The sequence below is a fragment of the Gopherus evgoodei genome, chromosome 1, assembly GCF_007399415.2.
Source record: "Gopherus evgoodei ecotype Sinaloan lineage chromosome 1, rGopEvg1_v1.p, whole genome shotgun sequence".
Classification (NCBI taxonomy): Eukaryota; Metazoa; Chordata; order Testudines; family Testudinidae; genus Gopherus; species Gopherus evgoodei.
The window spans coordinates 368,883,717-368,907,421 of record NC_044322.1 but is presented as its reverse complement, the minus strand read 5'-3'; the positions used below and the strand labels follow the sequence as shown (position 1 = coordinate 368,907,421).

Here is a 23,705-nt window from a genome sequence, read left to right as displayed (position 1 = left end):
AAAAGCAGACTGGATGTGTGGATGCATTAAAGAACAGGATAAAAAATAATAGCAAAAGTAACTGACATGCCAGGCTGTGGCATGCCCTCATCTTCAGTGCTCACTCGGATTAGTTACTCCTGTTGAGGAAGATCTAGCTGGGGCTGACAAGAGCCAGGAAGGCAAATGATGACTTGAGGTGGTAAGGTGGGTTGGGTAGGAGGGGCCAGATTCACAGGAGAGACCAGGAAGAGTCTAAATTGGTGTAACTCACATCTTCATTCGGCCCCCTCAATGTCCACGTTACATCAGTTTATTCTCCCCCAGACCGCCTTTGCCACCCCAGGCTCAGATATCCTTCTATTGAGTGGTACCTTAGCCAGAAGACAGTCTCACCGAGTATTCCTGGAGGAAGTGACCCTAGTAACACTAGAGTAGTGGAGAGAGACATTTGTCTGTAGTTATGTACTTATTTACCAGCACAGACTCTAGATCCCTCGGAAACATTCCCCTGAGTTTCAATGTGTATAATTCACTCCCAGGAGGGAGAGAAGTGTGTGTGTGTGTGTGTGTGTGTGTGTGTGTGTGTGTGTGTGTGTGTGTGTGTGTGTGTGTGTGTGTGTGTGTGTGTGTGTTACATTGTAGCAGGCCACCCCTGGGTATAATGAGCCCTAAGTGAAGCCCCCGTGCACACTGGTAATTGGTGACTACGTCCAAGGAGTCTGTGTCTAATTACAGCATCTCTGGATTTGGCCCTGGGATTATTTAGCCTGGCCAGGGAAGAGGTGGAAAGGCCTGACTGAGGGATTTACGATAAATTGAAGGACATAGTGAGAACCAGTCACTGCCTGCTCTGCACCCTGTCTTGTCATACAAGGGAGCAAGCTGCGGAATTAATGGCTAGTCATGTAGCATAAAGATGAGGAGTCGCTTCAAAACTAGAACTGCAGTGGAAGGTGGAATCCCTCCCTAGGGCACCAGACATCCAGCTTGCAGTGCCCAGGGAAAGACTGAATTCTCAGCAGGGCCCATCTCCCTTTGTTCTGGGATTCTGACTTTGCTGTTCTTCTGGTTTCCTAGGTGAAGATGAGAAACTTGCTGCTTCTTTGATGGATGGGAAGTTTCCTCGGAGCACGTCAATGCAAGACACTGTCAGGGAAGGGCACGGAATCCCACCCCCACCTCAGACAGCTCCGCCCCCTCCTCCGTCTCCATATTACTTTGACACAGGCCCTCCCCCATCCTTCTCCCCACCTCCACCTCCGGGAAGGGTTTATGATACCATAAGATCGAGCTTTAAGCCAAGCCTGGAGGCCAAACTCCATGGCCTCCCCCAGGTTATCAGTGCAACTGAGATGTATGACCAGGCCAGGACTTCTATCCCATATCCTGAAAGGCAAAAGAGAGCTCGATCCATGATAATCCTGCAGGACTCCTCTCATCTTCCTGTGGAGCCAACAGAGATCCCTCGGCCTGGCCCTTCCGCCACGCCCCCGGAGAAGCTGAAAAGGAAAGGACGGGTGATTGATAACCCTTACGCCAACATGGGCCAGTTCAACGTCAGCCTCTTTGCTCCCACCAAGCCCCAGAGGAAGAAGAGCCCTTTAGTGAAGCAGCTGCAAGTAGAGGACGCTCAGGAAAGAGCAGCTTTATCCATCACAGGAGGTTTTACGCGGGAGCCCTCTCCCACCCGCCGGAGCCATCGCATGAGTGGCATAGAGTATCAGCACCACGCGGGCATCGCTCAGGTCGACCCCTCGAGCATCCCCTTTGCCACTGCCATCGCTGGAGTCATGAAGGACAGAGAGCGTCGTCTTGATGAGAGGCGGAAATCCACTGTCTTCCTCTCGGTTGGGGCCATCGAAGGGAGCCCTCCCAGCATTGACATGCCATCACTGCAGCAGTCCAGGTCTATTGATGAGCGGTTGCTAGGAAGCCGAGATGTGCTGCTTCCTTCACCTGTCTCAGCTTTAAAGCCATTAATTAGCAGCTCATCCTCAACATTCATCCACCCCCTAACAGGAAAGCCTCTAGATCCAAACTCACCACTGGCGCTTGCGCTGGCCGCAAGGGAGCGGGCCCTGTCCACTCAAGTCCCATCCAGGTCGCCCACCCCAATCCACAGCCCAGATTCAGACCGAGCAGTACCCCTGTTTGTGGATGTCCAAACCAAAGAACCAGAAAGGGGGGAGCTAGAGAGCCTAGTGTCACCTGCATATTCGCCTGGAGCCAAAGGGGCAGCAGGGGCAGCTCCTGGGACTTTGGCCCCTACAAAAAGCCACTGGGGGACTCCAACAACACTGAGAAAAGAGACTGAGACAAGAGCAGAAACACCTGTGAAAGAAGAGAAAAAACGTGAAGACAAGAAATCTATGATCATTAGTATTATGGACACATCACAGCAGAAGACAGCTGGCCTCATCATGGTCCATGCAACAAGTAATGGCCAAGAGGAAATAGGACTTGAGATGAAAGAAGAGAAACCAGATGTTCCTGAAGCAAGCATGGAACCGGCAGAGCTGCCCAAAACGGAGACTGAGCCCAGCCCTGTGGGGAAGTCTCCGGTTAGCCCAGCATCTGACAAGACACTTGGTCAAGGAAGTTCAGAGGAGGAAGTGGAGCCCTACACAGTTACCCTCCCACCAGCTCAGCTGTCTTCAAGTGATGAAGAGACCAGGGAGGAACTGGCCAAGATTGGGCTGGTGCCTCCACCAGATGAGTTTGCAAATGGGGTACTAGTCACCACCCCTGGCACACCGATCAGCCAACTGGCTAAGCCTAGCACGCCATCCATACCAGCGGCAGCAGTAGCACCTTCTACCACTGGTGGAACACCCTCAGGGAAGCCCTCTGATGCCCCCGTAGCCCCAGAGTCTGCTGCAGACTCAGGAGTAGAAGAGGTGGACACCAGAAGTTCAAGTGACCATCACCTGGAGACCACAAGCACCATCTCTACAGTCTCCAGTATGTCTACATTGTCCTCTGAAAGTGGGGAGCCTACTGACACATACACTTCCTTTGCGGATGGACAAACTTTTATACTCGAGAAGCCACCAGTGCCTCCAAAGCCAAAACTCAAGTCCCAGCTCAGCAAGGGGCCAGTTACTTTCAGGGACCCACTTTTGAAGCAGTCTTCGGACAGTGAGCTCATCTCCCAGCAACATGCGGCTACTCTGGCTTCAGCCAGTGTTGGTCGGCCACGCTACCTCTTTCAGAGAAGATCCAAGCTATGGGGGGACCCCATGGAGAGCAGGCCAGTCCACGGGGCTGAGGATGACAAACCAACTGTGATCAGTGAGCTAAGTTCCCGGTTACAACAGCTGAATAAGGATACACGATCACTGGGGGAGGAACCTGTCGGGCCCCCTTTAGATCCTGGGAAGAAGTCACCTGTGGTCGCAGCACGGTAAGACTTACGCTGGTCAGGGGAGGGGATTGGTGCAGAGTTTAGGCACTCCAGGAAGATAGGGAAACTCAACAGCAATGGTGGCTTTTAAATATGCTGCATAATCACAAGATGCATTTTGAGGAACATTTCAGAGATGTCAGAATTCCTCAGCTGCATAGAGGAGAGAAAAGCTGAGACAGACATCCTAGAAATTGTCATGTTTGGTTTTGGGGCGTCTCCTTAATCCTACCCACAAACACGGACCTTTCTCACTGTCTCCTTTCCTCTTCAAGTTGCCTTTCTGTTGTTTCATGTTGCTTCTCTCTCTGTCTTGATTCTTTTGTTAAATTGCTGTATTTGGTTGTGGGTTCCTCTTTTAAGTGTTTTCTCCTGAACAGTTAACAATTATTCGAATTTCTCTAGTGCCTTTTGTCCCAAAGGATCCCAAATGCTCTCAGACTAAGTACATAGGAACTGTGTAACCCATCAGTGAAAACAAGCCACCTCTGAGGTGGGATGGGGCAGCCTTTGAACAGGCCACAGGAACATTGCACACTATCTCTATAACATGAAATGCAAATTAATCCCGTATCCAATTGTAACTGCAGAGGGAATTTAGACTGGCTGAAAGTTGGCAGGAGAAATGCCATGTGAGTGGTCAGGGACTCAGTTTTACATCACATCTGTCAACATTGCACCATCAATAACACGGGTCTCCCTAGCACCATGATGCAGTCACCCATGCTCCTCCCTGCAGCACAGCCCCTCCTGTCTGGTGGGGGCTTTGAGACTGTCGCTGACTCAGAGGGGAGAACGCCCCCACTGCGGCATCCACACCACTACCCACATTACCCTAGGTTTTTCTCTTCAGGTCTCGCATTCAAGTACAGACCTGGCCAGACATTGTGTAACTTGTGAGCTCTGACAAGATTGCAGCCCCAGAAGATAGGGATAAGAAGCCCATAGAAGCTTCTTTCTCAGTCCCAGCTATATTAGATTCCTTCACCCTCGCGATGCTCAGGAGACACCAGCTTCCACCCACACATCAGTGACCTCCATACTCCCTAAGTGGTATCAACCTCTCCCCATTCCTCACAGGCCTCAAGGGACTCCAACCCCAGTCCACCCCTGCCCACACAGTTTCCCCAGAGACTCTCAGGGACACAAGCCTCCCACCACCCAGCCTCTTTTCTCAAGGGCCCTTAGCAGTGTCAGCCTCCCCATTCCCTGAGTTCTGCCCACTGCCCACACACCCTTCCTGGCCCGCAAGTGTCCCTGGCTGCCCATCGCCTCCCTCCCATGGGCCAAAGCCTGGATTTCTAGCTCACACTTGGATTGTGCTGGCAGAGCTGTAGAGGGAAGGCCACGTCGGCCTCTCTTTGTCCAGCAGTTTAAATATCTCAGGATGCTGTGCTGAGGGCTTTGAGCATGACCAGTGCCTCCTCTCCTCCCTTCCACTCCCCCACCTTGGGTTCCAAGAGACACCAGCCTTCCTCAGTCTTTCACAGCCTGAGAGACAGCAGCTTTCCCAGCCCCACATGCCCCTCGGATATACCAACTCCAGCTAAACACCCCGCGACCTCCACTGCTCCCTGAGGAACAGACAGCTCTCTCCATCCCCTACATTCCCTGAAAAACGCCATCCCCTTTCTGCCAGACCGACCCTCGCCCGTCACATTCCTCCTCTGTCTCACAAAGGCACTGAGATACCAGCTCACCCTCTGCTGCCCACAGGCCTTAAATGGCTGCAGCCTGCCTCTCCACTGTACCTGCCACCAGAGACACCAGTTCTCCCCGGCCCCAGCTCTGTCCATCTCTACGTATTCTGGGACACCAGACTCTTCTGTCCATCATGCTTCAAGAGATGCTGACTTCCCACTGCCTCCCATGCTCCCTGACAGACATCCTCCCAGATCCCAGCCCTTTTCCCAGAGAGTCCCCTCACTATGCTCCATGAAATCAGTTCCTGCACTGCACTCTTCTGTTTCCCACGGCCCCTCAAAGTCCTGTGCCCTGCCGGAGAGCCGCCAGCACCTCACCCTCCCCCACACTGTCACAGGGGGATGCTGCTCATTCTCCAGGCGTTTAGCATCTTTTGCTGGTCTTGTAGAGTTAAATATATCTCATTCACTTTTTATGAAAGTTGTGGCCTTTCCTCTCTGAAATTGGGTGCACTTGGTGGGTGTCCAAGAACTGGAAATATTTCCCAGGAAGTCAGCTGTAAATAGACTATTCTAGAGTGATATGAGGTGCTCTCTTCCATTGTGCTAATTCCCTCTCTTTTATTCAACTCCTGTCAGTTCAGAAATGAATGTAGAGAATAATTTACAAATATACAAATGGAGCCCACTTCCGCACACTTTCCAGTCCCTGTGCTTGATTCTAAGAGAGAAATTACCACCTGAAGCTTCCACAGCACACCGCCCTTAAATCCCTCCAGTGCTGTGATGAAGGGCAGGAGAACCAGGACCAGCTAAATCTGCTGCTGCCACCACCAGTGATGGCCCTTGAATGCTCCTGATTGCTGAAGAATAGTGAGGTCTCACCTGCCAGAGATGACCCTAAATCCACAGTTGCTGCTACTGCCGTCAGAAACAGCCTTTGGACCCTGCAGTTCTGCATAAGGGGTGAAGATGCTGCTGCCAAGGCCTCTCCTGCAGCTGCTGGTGCTGTCATCCTTGAGCTCGTCCTTGCTTCAGGAGGGCAATGAGGGCCCTTTGCCAGGGGCCAAACTGAAGCCATGTCTCCAGGAGTTGCCCAAGAATCGCCCTGTGATTTGAGAGAGACAGTGCACTCGCTGCTCTCAGAAGCTGTCCCAGCACAGCTGCTGCTATTGCCAGAGATTCTCCTTAGACGAGAGCCCGGGAGCTGGAGGAACGGCTGAGTAAGCAGACCTGGTGGTGCACAGTTTTGTTTGTTCCTGATCCTATTAATTTCTGACTATACAACAGGCAGGCCCTGGTACATCTCTCTTCCAGAGGTTTATAGAGTTTTGGCCAGGGAGCTCCAGGGATGAAAGACAGAAACTGGGTTCTCTGACTGTCTTCTTGCAAAACAGTCTCCCCAAGGAGGATGTTTGACGAGAGTCACTGAAAAAGACGGCAAGACGCTGATGATGAAGAGAACACAATGTCAGAGTTCAGGCAATCAGTAGTGAGAACATTCCTTCTTTTCTCCCTGTTCTTAGGCCAGTGCTGAATAGGGTGAGGAAGGCTGTGCTTGGCCTGTACATCACGTGCTCTATGCACGGATGAAGATTTTGGACAACAGTGGCAAAACGGCAGCTCTTCTCCGTCCCCAGAGGCAGCACACAGCCTGCAGTACAGTGCTCAGAACAGCCCCATAGAGTCTGGCAGGAGATCCTGGCAGAGCCGTGTGGCAGCTTCCAGTCATGGAGTCTCGCTGGCATGTGTCGCACCTAGACTTTGCTCAATCCTCAACCACATTGGCAGTTGCAAGGAGCCCATGGAGCCTAACAAGCACAGTATAAAGTTCGAGGCAGCCACTTTCATCTTTAATGTGGATGTGGCCCTTGGAGACGGCAGGTCCCAACATCTAGTGTTCTGAGCAGCAAGGAAACATGCCAGTGCCATGAAATAGCATGAGGAGAGCTAACTTCTGAGTTACCTTGTGATCGCTCCTAAGGCAGCATGAGCTGTCATATGGTAGCTCCACTGGAGTGCCAGCCGTACATTGGCTCATAGAAGGCTTATGAAGAGCTTGCAATTGAAGGACGCTCTCTGGACACTACAGTGGAATCACTGTGTGACATGCATTATCACAAGACAGCTCCGAAGTTAACTCCTGATCCCTGCGTTCCCTGATCAGTGAGCGGTAGGCCTAGTAAGTCACAGTGAGCTGTGAAAAGGCAGCTGGAGACCTGTATCCTAGCACCAGAGGCTGAAAGCATAGCCCTACGGAGCGAACCTCACCTGTTACATGTACAACATTAAAACATATGTTTAAAATGGCATTCTCGTTTAATGTCCTTGTGTCATGTGACTCTGGCCATGGCCATCCAGTGTCATCAGGGTTGTGCCATTTCTCATTGGGTGTAGTGAACCTGGACCTAACTATCCCACCTCTGCTGATTAGCTGTGCTGTGACAGTGGTCATCTGGACCTCAAGGCGTATCTGTGAACAAGTGTTCAGCTCAAGCCAGGATTGTTCAGTAGTATCGACACAGTTTCAATTTTAAGTGCCAGCTAATACAGTGGAGAATCCAGGTTAGAGGGTTCTCTGCACAGGTTTTTGGTTCTTATGTCTAAGCAACAACAGAACATGCCAGATGTATCATTTGAAGCAAATGTGTAGATGCAAAACTGAGTTTTTCAGGTGCTGTTCTGGAAACCCACAACTGCTTTGTATTTCTACAGATCTGAAAGAGAGAGAGAAGAAAAATAAGCCCTTTAGCCATTTAGCTCCTAGGGTAAAGCTACCTCTTTCTATATAAACTCATCAGTTAATTCTGTTTCAGTCAAATGGTGTAACATTTCTGGTGTAAGCTTTCTGCCACTGCAGTTACAACCCCCTGTTTCCTTGTAGGCTTTTTATCTCTTCATTGTGTCTAAGCTTATGCACAAAAAAGAACTGAAGTTTCATTCCACAGCCTGGGCAGATTCCTGTGGAGGGCTGATTCAGAGGCTCAGGTTTGTCAAGTCAAAGATGAATTAGATCCATTTTTTTCAGGCCCTTTCCTAACGGGGATCCCCTGGTGTGTAGGTACAAATGGCACAACCATTTCTACTCCTGTTTGGAGAGAACGTGGCCTTTTCAGGTCAGGGTCTGAATCCAGTGCAGGAGTACAGACAGGAGTTTCAGAATTAGGTGAAGTGAGAAACTAAACTCCCCCCTAGCCCCTCAGGAAGATGGTCCCCCTAGGCTGGGAATAGGGTCCAATGGTGAAGTAGAACAAAGAATGCCAGTATTAGATGAACAAATCTGTCTTCCCCTCCCTCCGCAGGAAAAGGTGGTCCCTCTGCCTCCTGGCGGGGCATGTGGGTTTAAGGAGTATGGGAAAAGCCTATGATCAGTTGAGCTAGAAACTGAGGCTCTGTCCAGAGCTGGATTGTGTTGGTGGAGCAGGATGCTGTACTGCAGGGGTAGGCAACCTATGGCACGCATGCCGAAGGCGGCACACGAGCTGATTTTCAGTGGCACTCAGATCTGGGGGCCTCTGCATTTTAATTTAATTTTAAATGAAGCTTCTTAAACATTTTTAAAACCTTATTTACTTTACATACAACAATAGTTTAGTTATATATTATAGACATAGATAGAGACCTTCTAAAAATGTTAAAATGTATTACAGGCATGCAAAACCTTAAATCTGCGTGAATAAATGAAGACTCGGCACAGCACTTCTGAAAGTTTGCCAACCCCTGCTGTACTGTGAGTGTTAGTGCTGAAGAACATCCCACCCATTCAGTCGTGCTCTCTTCTTCTCACACAGGCCTGGATCCTGCACCATTGAAAATGGGGCAAAATTCCTTGACTTCAGTGGAAGCAGAATGGGTCCCATGTTCTCTTAGAGGCCATCCTTCACTTCCGGAGAGCCCCAATGTTTGGCAATGTGGAGAGGCCCCTATTCCCACTACATTTCAATTAGACACTCGCGGCTGGCCCGTGCCAGCTGACACGGGATAAGGGGCTGTTTAATTGCTGTGTAGATGTTCTGGCTCCGGCTGCACCCTGAGGTCTGGGACCCTCCCGCCTCGCAGGGTCTTAGAGTCCGGCTTCCAGCCCGAGTCCACCAGGACAGGCCAGCCGTGGGTGTCTAATTGCAGTGTAGACATACCCTCTGTGATCTGAAACTCAGTGTGGCCCAGCCCTCCCCTGCCTGGTGTGTGTCAGAGGGATAATGCCTTGCTCATGAGCAAACTCAAATGGTAGGAAGTTGACCAGAGATCAAGCGCTAGAGTGTTAAGGAAGCCATCACTAGGTAAGAGTGTTGAAACTCGTCTTACCCGCAAACTTGCTGGGTGCTGATATGTTGTTTTCCATTGGTCCCTAAACTATGCCATCGTCCAAAGGTGTTTTCAGTTAGGCGGATGCTGTGGCGTTCCTGAAACCAGTCTGTCTCTGTGTCAGTCGTTGAGGTTTCCCTTCTAGGCTTGGCAGTGCAGACAACAATAGAACATGATAGCATATGTCCTGTAGGGACACAGCTGTGGAGACGGGGTATCTGGAGAGTACAAGCTGTGTTTCTAGGTTAGTCGATGAAGAACTAGTGATTCGTGTGGTAGTCACCCCGCAAAGAAATTAGCCCTTTGATCCTGAGCAGACACACTAATCTGAAACCAATCAAAGGCTTCCTTCCCTGGAAGAATGGGAAATGTTGATGTGCATTGCCTACAAGGAGACAGGGGCATTGTGGGTAATAAGTCTCGGCATGTGTTCATATCACAGCAAGCACAGCTGGCTTCACCTCATCTGATCACTAACATACTAATCACAGCTCATGCACCCATTACTCTGATGAGTGAATAGAAGAGCAAACCTTGACTTCAGCTCGTTTATGCCCATGGGGTTATCACATAGGAATGAGTCTCTCAAATATGTTACCTACACAGCAGTAAGAAACCTACCCATGCCCCTGACAGATTATTTCCCTGTCAAAGTGGCCAGAAAAATCAGGAATTAAACCTAACAAAGCTTTCTTCCCTGTTGATTTCAGCACTGAGAGCGTCCTGAGATGAAGTTTTGTTTCATACAAATTATTGCCTAGGTAGAGGGGAATAGAGTCTCTGCTCCAGGGAGAGGGCTGTTCCTGCCAACTTTACGACTGGAAATGAAAGTCACAAAAGGAAGCTAAAGGAATGCAGGACTTTCCCACTTCTAGATCAGCCTCCAAAGAGCCACATTTCAGCTGTAAGGCTATGGTCAGTGAACAGGTTGCCAAGCAGAAGATAGAAGCAGTCAACGTAGAAAGCTCCCTGCAAGCCAGCTTAGAGTGGCTCTGTAGGAGTCCCTCCATGTTCACTTAAACTCTATGTGTAGGTATATTAAGAGATTGGCTTGAAGAGTCCCAGAGGTTGAATACATGGGGAATAGAAAAAAGCCCTTCTCCCATCAGGAGAGGCCGGGCCTTCTAGAGGAGGGTTGAAGTCTGCTGTGGAAGAACCATGAGCAGTGAAGTGCTTAAGGATTAGACCCGAATTCCCTTCTCACCAGCAAGGGCAGAGCTGAGGCATACGGGTGGGGCAGTAAGCAATGTCGTGGTAACATTCATGGTTATCATGGATGTGGTGTTTATAAGTCTCCTATTCCTAATGCAGATTTGCTGTTGTCCATGATTTCGATTGAAATACAGTTTTTGGTTCTTATTTCTCTCTGTTTCACCACTCCGCAGATTGTGACGAAGAGACACAGCAGTGTCAGGAGTCAGAAAGACTTTCACTTGACTTACGGTGGTTCTGCAATCATGTCATGGTGTTTGAAATTGCCAAAGAAAAGCTAGGGAAGCCGTTTCATGCCCAGTCCTTCTTACATTAGAAGAATGGGAGGGACATTTTTCAAAAAGAGCTTGGAAGTCCTCTTGCTCTTCTACTTCATTCTAGCAAGCACAGCAGAGTTGTTACTGTGACATCCAGCTGGGACGGCACTCTCTTTAGAAACCCCTAAAACTCACAGATGCTCACTAGGGGAATGGCCACAGTACTTTGTAAGCCAGACAGATGTGTTTGTGGGGCTCGCTCTGTGCATTGACTTTGAGTTGCTCTGCAGCTTAATAAGGATCTTGGGTAGCCTCCACCAATGCCAGCCTCACTTGATCCTGGCTTTTGTGTACGGTATTGAGTGCTAGCCAGTACATTTCACTTGCTGTCTCTCATTTGGCAGAAGACAGTTATGTCTGAAACGATGTTACTGATTAAATTGTTTGTTTCTCTCTCTCCCTCTGGAATCTGATGCAGGCAGGAGAGCTATATGTTCAATGCAATGTTCTTGTGAACTTTGTTCCATTATGAGTGCAACCTCTTTCCTTGTAGAAACTTTTAATTAATCCAAGGCTAAGCCCCTGTGTTCATAGCACCAATACTAGCTTGAAATATTGACTAAAGCCTCTGATACGGTGAGAAAAACTTCAGGAAACAAGGAGGTTTCTGGAAATGGGAGACAGGAAGAGTTTCGGTTAGGGAGAGAGATACTGTGAGCTGTGTTCTCAACTGAGTTCCTGTCCTCTCAGATCCACTGGGGAGCCACTTGACTTTGGAATATACAAAGGGAATGGTTAGGAGTTCCTCTTAGGAGTTAGACAGAAGCAGGATTCCACTGGGATGAGAGCGGACAACTCTCCTGAGCTTTTCGTGTCACTCAATCTGGCCCAGCTATTTTCTGGAAACCAAATGTCGAGCTCAATCTAATTTTCTGAAGAGAAATTCTTGGTGTCCCTGGCTGAGCAGGAAAAATCTACAATTTATTGCAGGCTCTCAGGTAGGGATTAAACCAAACTTCCATACCCAGGGAACCTGGGGCTGCAGTAGCTCTCTCTCAGGTGATCATGAACTGTCTATTGGCCATTAGTTCTAGTTACTGTTCTCACAACTGTCAAAAATCAAACCACTGAAGCAAATTTCTGGTTCAGTCAGATAAAATGTTGAATTGTATTTACTGCTCTCATTCTCTTGTTCTTTCTGTCGAGCATTCTCTCCCGTGCACGTGTTCTTTCTCCCTCTCTTATTCTCCCCTCCCCCATCTCTCTCTATTTCCCAAACTCCCCTTCCCCCCCATTCCCTACTCCCTATCTTTAGGAATACCACTGTCAGAGATTGTCTCCGGCTTTGGCTGTTGAATTCATGTGATTATGAATGTCCCATTTTCTCTAGTAAATGCAGGAATGTGAACTCAATGAATACTGAACTGGTTCCCCGAATCCATTTGGTTCCAATCACCTGGATCCCCTTTAACATCTCCCCGAGAACCACACACAGCCCCCTCTGGTCTGCTGCGTCACAGTAAACGTCAAACTCAGTCAGAGCATCCAAGCCTCGCTCATGCCACTTGCAGAGCTCAAATACTTTCTGTTCTGCCTTGTCTTTGGAGATGATGGGCTGAGACTATTGTACATACACAAAACCAGAGAGAGCTGGTGCACACAGCCCTGGGGAATGCACCAAACTGTTTGATGTCAGGCTTATGCCTGATACCCGGCAGTGAAAGAGCTGTGAGGGAGTCACCAAACGCTGCAGTGCTAATCAATTATAAGTGTAGTACTTAGAGAACTGCTTTTCTACCATAGACTTCAGTGCATTTCTGTGAGATGGGGAGAAGGCCCCACTTCAGTAGAGCAAGGACTGCCCACATATTCGCTCCTCAATACAGCTGTAGCCACCCTCCCCCTGTTGCTGAGTTGGTCATTCTTCTCAGCATCTTCCACCAGCGGAGAGCTCTGCAATGGGAGGGAAGTGTGAGGAACCAGCCCTTTGGTTTCTGGGAGTCACAGTGGTTCTGGAATGGTTTGGGATGAAGTCTGTTCATTCTCTGTGTTGTTATTGCGCCCCGGATTGAAGCTAACATTCTCTCTCATTGCCTCTCTTCCTGCTCTCACATCTGCATGTCCGCGCTGCTCTGTCTAGAACCGCCTCAGGCCTCAGGAGGGTGGGCGAGTTGTGTAAGTGAGCATGCTCTCATCTCATAGCAAACCCATGTTGTCCTCCCCGTGCTGCTGTGTGTCACGTGCCAGTCACTCTCCCTTCTTGTCCCACAGCCCTTGGGATGTGGGAGTGGAGGGAGTGGAGCTTGCTGTGAACCGTGAACTTCAACCCTCCCCTTACCCTCTTGTGCCCCAGTAGCATGTCTGTGTCCCTGTGCTGTGATATTATGTGCCGCTGATTTCTAGGAGGAAACTGAGGAAATTCCCTTCTGGCTTCGACATGGTTCAAACTATGGCTTGAGAGAGCCCTCCCACTCGAAATCACTGCTCCCAGGGGGCAGCCAGCAGAGGATGCACAGGGACGGGGGGCAATTTCAAGTCACTCTGCAAGTTTTCAATCAAGTATTCACATTTGTAAGGTTTCTGGAAAAGGCAGAGTCTGAATTAGCTGGCAGCTCCTCCACAGCCAGCATTTGCTCCTCCTGCACCTTTCCCAACAGCTCCCTGAGAGCTGACCACATTCCCTTTGTCAGAACTGGAGGAGCTCAGCGCCCCAAATGTCTTTTCCTTTGAGTACAAGTTTCCCCACCCTAGGTTGTCTTTAGCTCACTGCCTGGGCCCTGGAGCAGACTGTCAGGTGAAGGTGGTTGTGAGATGAGGAAAATAGCATTTTATCCTATTTCAGCTCCTGAAATGAAATAACATTTCTAGGTGTGGGTCAAAATGGCAGACAGAGAAGGGGCTGTCCAGACTGGGCAGCAGGAGGATGCTATCCTCTCTGCCAGGTGGCTTAGCAGTGACAGGGCAACTGAGGTGGTTGTGTCAGGTTCTTGTCCTGATTCTAACGGAATAAATGTGAAGCCTTGTTCCATGCAGATCCTAGTACAGACACCATCATCAGTGACCAGTGTCTGCATGGAGCAGTCACGGAGGAATCTCAGCTCGAAGACCCTGTCTGAGCCCAGCACAGACCCTGGTGGTGACCAGTACCTGTTGAGGACATTGACAAGCAAATGGCTGATCAGTTTAATGTAGCTACCTGGCAGGAACAGGCAATAGGGCCCTAAGCAAGGAGGTTCATTTTTAAACAATACCATTTTCACTGGAGAGTGACAAGAAGAAAATCCCAAGCATGAGCTGAATGTGACCTGCCAGATGGTGACCTGGGGCCAGGAGTAGGGGAGGGAAGCTTTGAATTGTGACGTGCTCGAGTCCAGAGGGCCAACCCGGTGAATTTCCCCAGAGTGCATGCCTCACTGTTCCAGTTGTGCAACTGCTGTGTCTGTCTACCCCTCTGTCTCTCACCAGCAGCATAAATCGGAGTCCAGCTCACTACCTGTGTGCTGCCCCCATGTGTGAAGGCAGCTCCAGAACACAAGCGAAGTTCTGTGCAGACTCATATTGTTTTTTACTTGTCTCATTTTCTGCTGATTGCTGAAATTCCAAGGCTGCCTCCCCATCCCAGGGCCCAGCCGTGCTGGGCCAGAACCCCAGGACACCCAATGCAACACCTAAGGAATCTCCCAGTCCCATCCCTTCCAACCAGACACACAACTCACCTCCACAGGGACCAGAGATGCTCCAGTCCCACAATCTCTGATGCACAGGAATTCTTAACAGAGATATAGGAAATGCAGAAGCCCATCTGCCTCTGGGCTGCCTACAAAACAATTTTAAAGCCCTTCAACCCTCAAGTGTACCAGGAGACCCTGGCTGATAAGTGTGTGCGCCTCAGCTTATGCAGAACGAATCTTGTTCAGTGTGTCCATGGCCAGCGAGGGAGGGGCCTCCTCAGGTCAGAGTTCACTCCACATGTCCATGTTTTCATGCATTCAGTCCTGTTGACTCTGTGACTGGTGTTACACAATGTCTGAGTGTTTAGGGCATTATCATGTGGACTCAGGAAAAACTGGGCTCCGGCATCCAGATGTGGAGCCAAACATTTCTCAAAATTCCCAACTGAGGCAGGTACCCTGGACCTCCCTCATCCTGATGCTACAGAGAGGGAGGAGGGGTCTGAACATAGCTGTTGCTTAGACCCTTCACTTCCACACACCTGATACTCCCAGAATATTGCCAGCCTGCTGGCAGCACCAAAGACATTAGAAAGCATCAAAGTGATCAGCTTTGCTTGGAGTGGATGGAGCTGGTGTCATCCTCGTCCAATTGAGTGTGGGTGTCAGATGATGTCTGAACAGGAGGTTCAGATAGTGCTTTGATCTCGATCTCAATCTCTCTCACAAACACACAACGTGACTGAACGTGAGTGTCAGCTGCTGTTTCCACTACACAGCCCTGTTTGTTTATGTGAGACTTTACTGGGTGTTGTTTCTTCTGAGCCCAGCATCCCCATCTGACTGTGAGCATAAGCTTCACGCAGTGCTGTGTGTCAGCCCCATCCAGTTGTTCATGAGTTTTGAACAATATTTTGTCTCTGCCCCACAGCCCCATCTGTTGCTCATGAACTGCAGACAGTGCTCAGGCACAACTCCAAGAGGGTGAAACCTTTGGCTGATTCTTGTCATGGTGCCATATCGCATCCAAGTATACATGAGCTTCATACAAAGCTTAGTCTCCATCCTACTGCCTAATCCTTCTTAACATGACCATGATTTCTGTGCTACCCAACTCTATGGGAAGAGCTCCTTAATAATAATCCTAGTTTCTTCTTTGAGTGTCCTCTGCATATTCCCACTTTTTGGATATATGTCGACTGCTGTCACTCAACGGTGCAGCCTTCTACTAGTAATGCCTAGTAGAGTGCTCATGTCCCCTTCCCAACTCCCCTCCTTCCCCCCCAGCTTTGAGCACATTCTGAGAGTGGAGCTATAAAGGAGGATGTAGCAGTGGTCACCTCAGTTTCTTCGAGTCACTGGCCATACGTGGATGTGAACCTTCTTGAGAGTCAAGATCCTTACCAAGGTGTCTTACCTTTTTAATTGTTAGATAGTTAGGTGTAAATAGACTGCTCTACATCATCTTTAAACGTGAGGATAGCTAACTGCCTAGCCAGTTTCACTTGTAGGACAAGAGTTCACTCTTCACCAAGAATCCACCTGATGAGCATTGCAGACTGATAATGCCCTATTAAGGAGGACCATAATGGTGCTGAGCATGCACTGAGAGCACCGTTTGTTGTCTCTGGTACATCTTCAACACTGATAGCTGCAGTGATAGCTGCCTGAAGACAAGCAAGGCTATGCTCGTCCGCTTTTCCCTACCTAACAAGGTCAAGGAGTGAAGAACTTCTGCTTGAAAGGGATAGACTTTTTAGCTGTAAAATGGATGGAGGATTGGAGAAAATGAAAGAAACAAGATCAACAGCTAGCTCGCTAGATCTCTTGTAACCTTTCAAGAGAAGAATTCTTACAGCTGCCTTCAGATATCCAAGGCAATATTATCCACCTTATTCTTCATCTTCATATTTCAACAAAGGGAGACAACACGACCAACAGCAATAGCAACAGCAATCCTCTGCTTCTCAGCAGCAATATAAAGGACGTCCCTTTAAATCCAAGATGAGACAAAAGAATTCGTCCTCCACTTCTTCCTTCCTTACAATTAAACTTCAGGTTTGACATGAAGATGGAGAGCCACAAACCCAGCCTTAATTCTCTTCCCCTAACCGTTGGTGAATGTTTATGCCATTTGGGCACTATAGTTTTGGATACTATGAAACACAGTTGTATGATCCAGTTTGAGAATCTCCCTCCAAACCAATCTGCCCTGTCAGGATCCCTCTTCCAATTCAGTGTTAAGAACAAAAATCAACGCTCCACTAAGGAAGAAAGTAATAGAAGAGGTTCCAGTAAATCTGAGAAATCGGGGATTCTACTCCTGCTATTTCCTAATTCCTAAGAAAGATGGAGGTCTTTGTCCAGTCCTGGATCTGAAGAAGCTAAACCGATAGATCCAAAGGTTTCACATCAGAAAGTTAACTGTAGGATTCATTATCCTTTCCTTGTCCTATTTAGATTGGTTTGCTGCTCTCTATCTCAAAGTATCTTACTTTCATATTTTGATAAGCCCGTCACATGGGAAGTACCTTAATTTTGCCATAGGGCATTTCCAAGATGGGTGTCACACCTTTGACTTTTCTGCTGTACCCCAAGCCTTTACGAAGTGTCTATCTGTACTGGCAACTTTTCTGAGAAGATGGGATTTTTATTTTACCATATTTCAGTGATTGGCTCCTAAAAGCATCTGCCAAAGATGAAATGAAGGGAGTCACTCAATTTCCATGCTCTCCATTAGAAAGGTTGAGATTTTTGATAAACGAAAAGAAATCTCTATTGACATTTCTCACAAAATATCCTTTTCATAGGAGCACTTGACTCTAGAATGGCGAGAGCTTACCTTCCAAAGGAGAAATTCCTAAAGATGAAATCTACCATTCAGTCTCTACTTTAAAGTCCTTCTCAAAATGTAAAGTTCTTCCTCTCCCTACTGGGTCTCATAGCACCACCACATATGTTACCCCTTACGTAAGACTAAGAATGAGACCCTGATTGGCAAGAAACTTCAGACCTGCAGTACAGGATATGAATCGAATACTTAACATTCCAACAAGCTTCCAGAAAGCTCTTTTGTGGTGGATGAACCAGGAACACGTACGGCGGGGGCATGAATGTCAGCCTTCCCTCTCCTTTCATGATAATTACAACAGATGCCTCTAAAACAGGATGGGGTGAACATCTCAGCAGTCATTTAACAAGAGTTCTCTGGAATCATAAAGGTGACCCTCTGGCTATCAGTGTCCTGGAGTGAAGAGCAACTCATTTGGCGCTCAGATCTTTCCTCCCTCAGGTGCAACTATCTGTGGTTCAAATGGCCATGGACACTATGACAGCAATGTACTATGTGTACAAACAGGGAGGAGCCTACTCCTCACTGTTTTGCAAGGAGGCTTTGATGACTGGTGTATTCTTCACCAGAATTGTCCAGTTGCTTTGCATGTGGCACAATCATTCAACCAGTTAGCAGACCAATAAAGTAGAGACTCTTCCCAGATGCAAGAATGGTACTTCTTCAAGATTGTGATCCAGGACATTTTTTTCTCTTTGGGGTGCTCCAAAAATAGACCTGTTTGCCACAAAATTCAGCACCAAGTGCTATTGCTTTTGTTAAAAAGTGAGCATATACTTCTGCTCTTGAATAGATGCATTCCTCCGCAGTTGGGGTGCAGATCTACTGTATGCTTCTCCACCATTCCCTTGAAGGTTGAAGGACTCAGCAAGGATTATATTGATCACCTCTGCATGGCTGAGACAACAGTGGTACATGGACTTGCTCCTTCTTTCCAAAGGGAACTGCAGGTGCTTACCTGTGTCTCCAGACCTTCTGTGATAGCAGCACGGGAAAGTACCACCTAGGTCCACTTTCACTGCATCTAACAGCGTGGGCACTAGGGCTCTGACAGAAGTAGAGAATTGCTCTCTATTGGTGTACATGTTTTACTTAACGCTAGAAGATGGTCTAGGAAATGTTACCATTTAAAATGGAAGAGATTTTCACTGTGGGTATCTGTTAAGGTTATTGATTCTGAGTCGGCTCCTATTCAATCCATATTAAAGTATTTGCTGTTACTGAAGAATAAGGGTGTATCTGGTACATCACTCATGGTACATCTAGCTGCAGTTGCGGCTTTTTATATACCAGTAGATAGTCAATCTATATTCTTGCATGATGATACTGAGGTTTCTGAAAGGCTAAATCGTTATCCCTTGTGAGACAGCCTGTTCCCTCATGAGATCTGGACTTAGTGCTAGCAGACCTTGTCTCCACCCTTCGAACTCTCTCTTCTTGCTCTCTATTACATCTTCTGACTAAACTGCATTTGTTATAGCGATAATGTCAGCCAGGAGGTTTAGCGAACTTCATGCCTTAATGACTCACCTTCCAGTTACAATTTTTCATAAAGATAAAGTAGTTCTTCATCCTCACCAAAAAATTTATACAAAAAATAATTTCTTATTTCCCTGTCAGTCAATCCATTACTCTTCCAGACTACATTCAAATAAGGGCAAGTCAAAGCTACACTGTTTGGATGCTAAGACTGTTACATTTCTATTTCAGTAGGACTATAGATTTTAGATCTTCATGCAAGCTTTTCTTTTATACGTGGATACCTGTAAATGAAATCCCATTTCCACACAAACTGATCTCGCTGGGTCAGACTGTGTATAGTAGAAAAGGGATAAAAATGCCTCATGGGTTCCCTTGCTCTGCTGAGAGCACACTCCACAAGAGCAATGGCTGCTTCTGTTGCATGTTTCAAGCATGTCCCACTAATTGAAAATTGTAAAGCAGCCCTGTGGAGTTGAATACAAATGTTTACCTCAATCAGATGCCTGGTTAGGTAGCTTGATACTGCCCCTTCCTTGTTCTAATTAGGACTCCTTACCCACCATGCATCTTTCAGTATATACTGACTACACTGTCCCGAGAATGGGAATTTGCAAAGGACACTCAGAGAAATGCAGGTAACTTACTTGTCACCAAGATTCTTCAAGATGGACTCTGCATATTCACACTCCTTCCCCTTCTTCCCCTCTTCTGCGGAGCTGTAACTCCTCATGGCTCTACACTACCAGTGAAAGGAATTGAGGCAGCAACTGCCACTATGCCTCCTTTTCTAGCCTCGTGCTCACTGAGGGGAGGTGTAGGAAGGGGCATGTGAGTGCTCTGCTACTAGCAGAAGGCTGCACCATTCAACGGCTCCAGTTGATGCATATCCCAAGAGTGGAGATGTGCAGAGTCCATCCCAAAGAACCTTGGTTACAAGTAAGTAACCTTCATTTACTTTTTGAACTGGGGCTGTATAGCAAGGACTCTTCCCATAAGCAGCACAGACGGGAGGCAGGCATTGCTCATATATAAAGCACTTTATGAAGATGTAGTTCTACTTAATATTTAAAAAAGTAAAATAGTGTATCATCATAACGGGGCAGAGTCCAGGTTGTATATTCAACCTTAACATTTGCTTTGCCTGACTCCAGCTTAGCTGTGCAGCCTTAACATTGCCTTATTGTAACTTTTTGCATTTAATTTCTTAAGTTTTTTAAAGATAGAAGCTTTAAAAAAAATAATAAAAAGGCCCAATTCTAAAACCAACTAGGACCAGTCAACACAGAGTCCCAGGTGTCTGCTAATACTGAAGACTAGGTACACATTTCCAGACCTGCACATACCCGTGTCTATAATACTGTACTACACCCTGTGAGGTGCCCCACTGTCAGCAGTGTTAAAACATTCCTGGGCAAAATTTTGCTCTCACTTGTACCTATGTAAAGCCAGACTGATTCCACTGAAGTCAATGGATTTACTTCAGATTTACACCAGTGTAACTCAAAACAGAATGTGACTCATATAACTTTAAAACATCAGAACCATACGTGGCTTAGCACATCCATCTCTGTGAGATTTACAAAACAAGCCAGACTTGAAGGAAATCAGTCCAGTAGCTTGAGTGCTACAATCATTTATCAAAGGAGTAGCCATGTTAGTCTGGATCTGTAAAAGCAGCAAAGAGTCCTGTGGCGCCTTGTAGACTAACAGACATTTTGGAGCATGGGCTCCAATTGGAGCATACGTCTGACGAAGTGAGTATTAACCCACGGAAGCTCATGCTCCAATACGTCTGTCTCTAAGGTGCCACAGGACTCTTTGCTGCTTTTGCAATCATTTATGTAAGCAAACCAGCTGCCTCCTGTTACCCAGCTTTGAAACATGCTGACTTTCTGAACTGTCTCCCATTGAGTGTGCACCTCCTGGCTTAATGAAAAATAGCTATTGCCTGTGCTCAGTGCACGGTTTTGCTTTATTTAAACCGTTATTTTCAAATCAGCTGAAGTGTCTGCTCATTCCTAAGGACTAGAGCCAACTGCAGGAGTCAGACTTTGGCCATTTTGGGTGTTCCAAGAGATGGTTAGAATTTTCAAAGCAGCAAAAAGTGTATTTTTCCACACCTGTAACTCAAATGCAGAGAAAGGGATCTTAATGAAACTCCCTAGACACACTGGACACAAACAAGGAGTTTCAGCTCAGTGTCTTGGGTAAATTTCTCAGAAGTATCTTAGCATGTGAAAAAAGGAGGCTAGAATGGAAGCTGTTTTTCAACCTTAATGTACAGTTCTACCCTCCTACTGTAGTCCCCTGTCTAGGGCCATCTGACTTCCCCCCCTCACAGGAGCTTCTGGGTACCAGTATGCCCTCTTCCAGGACCAGCAAACTGCCCACATAACGCAGCTCCTCTAGGGATCAGTATAACAACCCTCAAAATGCATCCCTTTGGGAACCACCTGATCTACCTTGAAGATGATACAGTGGCTGCCCATAAGCAAAGGAAACAAGCTCCAGAGAACAGATAAATATACAGCTGGGTGTCATAGACTGGGATGTAGGTTGTCAGAGCAGGAGTCAGAAGCTAGGAAGCAGAGACCGAGTCAGGAGTCAAGCCAAGAAGGAGGTGTAGAGCAGAGTCTGGAACAAGTCAGGTGGTCAGGAATGGGACAAGAAGGCAGAAATCAGGAATAGGGTAAGGCCCAGGAGCCAGGCAAGAGGGAGCTTCCAATGTAGCAGCCATCCAGGAATTCATCTAGTTGTTCACACAACTTCCTGTGCCTCCCGTCTTATATAGTGAGTCTGAGCTAATTGGAGAAGCCAGATGTCTCCTCCAATTGGGAGCTTTGTGGGCAGTGACTATGGTAAGCAATGTTCTACCAGCCCATACTTGCTGCTGGTATTAGCAAGCTGCTGGATGGTGGCTGTGGTCTGGGGACCTGCAGACCCAGGTTCAGAACCCATGATCCTTCACACTGGGGCAATTGATGATTCAACTCCAGCACAAGAAACTTCTAGTTCTTCTTCGAGTGCTTGCTCATATCCATTCCAATTAGGTGTGCGCGCGCTGCGTGCACATTCGTCGGAGACTTTTTACCCTAGCAACACTCGGTGGGCCAGCAGGTCACCCCCTGGAGTGGTGCCGGTATGGCGCCTGATATATACCCCTGCCGGCCCGCCCGCTCCTCAGTTCCTTCTTACCGCCCGTGTCGGTCATTGGAACTGTGGAGCAGGGCTAGCTGTTCTCCACCTCCCTAGCGTTTCACTCTTCTGCAGTTTAGTGTATATAGTTCTGTAATTATAGTAATAGTTGTAGTTATAAAGTTAGTTAAGTGTAGTTGCAGATAGTTATATAGAGGATCGGGGGTTCGCCCCTCTTCCTCCCCGCGGTGCCGGGGCCCATGCCCGGTTCACCCGGCTTTAAGCCTTGTGCGGCCTGTCATCGGCCGATGCCAACAGGAGATCCGCACGACTCCTGTCTGAGGTGCCTAGGCGCGTCCCACCTTGCGGACAAGTGCCGGATCTGCAAGGCGTTCAAGCCCCGAACGAAGAAGGAGCGGGACAGTCGCCTGAAGCAGATCCTGATGGAGGCAGCGCTGACTCCCCCGCCGTCGGCACCGACTCCGGCACCGGCGCCAAGTGTCGCCTCTGCTCCGGACCGCCCGGCACCAGCAAAGGCTTCGACTTCCTGCTCGGCACCGGCCCGGCACCCTAGCCGGCACCGCTCCCCCTCCCCGAGGAGCAAGAAGCACAGGGCTCCTGCGGTGCCTGCAACTGCACCACAGTCAGAGCGTGGCTCCAAACCTGACCGCCTGGCACCGTCATCCGCCGCGGCACCGAGCATTGTCGCACCGTTGACTCCGGCTCCTCAGGGACCGTTGAGTCCGGTGCATCTCAGCTCCCCAGTGAGAACAGCGGTTGAGCTCGTCGTACCCTCCACGCTGGAGACCTTCTCCGTTGCACGCGACCTCATCGCCATGACAGAGCCCGAGCTGCCCCAACCCCCGGCACCGCCGGTGCGGGTTCTCCAATCGATGGGCAAGCCCGCCATGGTGCGGCCGCATTCACCGGGCACTACTGGGCATCGGTCCCGTTCCAGATCGAGGGACCACTCTCAGCGTCGCCGCTCGAGATCCAGACGCCGCTCGCAGTCCCGGGACCGCTACCTGCGGCACCGGTCGTACTCACGGCACCGTTCAAGATCCCGGTGGCCGTCGTACTACTCTCAGCACCGGTCTAGATTGCGGCACCGACGTTCCTACCGCAGCCGATCCCGGCACGGCAGCATATGGCACCGGTCGACCTCCCGGCACCGAGCTGGTAACAGGTCCTGGTCTAGGTCAAGGTACCACCATGACTCCCAGTACCGCTCGCCGGCACCGCGCAGCGACGTCGGGGTGCGCAGAGGCCTGACGCAGTCATCGACGGCTCCTCCATGGCCTTCAAGGCACTCGTCCGCTATTTCCCGAATGGACAGCGCCTCTTACGGGGGTTCAGATGTGCAGGCCTACCCAGACCAGGGACCACCACAATGGTCCTTTTGGACGCCCTGGGCATACCACCAAGCCCAGGGCGAACCTTCGGGCCCCGCTCGCTCCGGCCAATCGGAGCATCAGGCACCGGAGGCCATGGTCAGCCAGCTCCCCCCCGAGGTATGGAGGAAGTCCCTACAGATCCCCTGGCGCAGCAGGGTGCTCGGGAAGTGGAGGTCCCTCTGGACGAGGCTTCAGTTCAGGAACCACTCCTACCTGGGGTGTCTTCTTCCTCGTCCCCAGATGAGGCGGTTGCGGGCACATCTTCATCAGGGCTCCTGCCGATTGATCTCCGGGCACACCAGGACCTTCTGAGGCGAGTTGCCCAGAACATAAACCTTCCTGTCGAGGAAGTCCCGGAAGTGGAGGACCC

General features: G+C 48.9%; 1 protein-coding gene across 1 annotated transcript in view; it reads left to right on the top strand.

The window, feature by feature from the left end:
• SHANK3 (SH3 and multiple ankyrin repeat domains 3) overlaps nt 1-23,705 on the top strand; it is a 727,758-nt gene that overhangs the window by 688,442 nt on the left and 15,611 nt on the right. Inside the window, exon 24 of the mRNA XM_030541199.1 lies at nt 1,060-3,385. Within this exon, the coding sequence (XP_030397059.1) occupies nt 1,060-3,385 (2,326 nt within the window). The remainder of the gene's footprint in view (nt 1-1,059; nt 3,386-23,705) is intronic.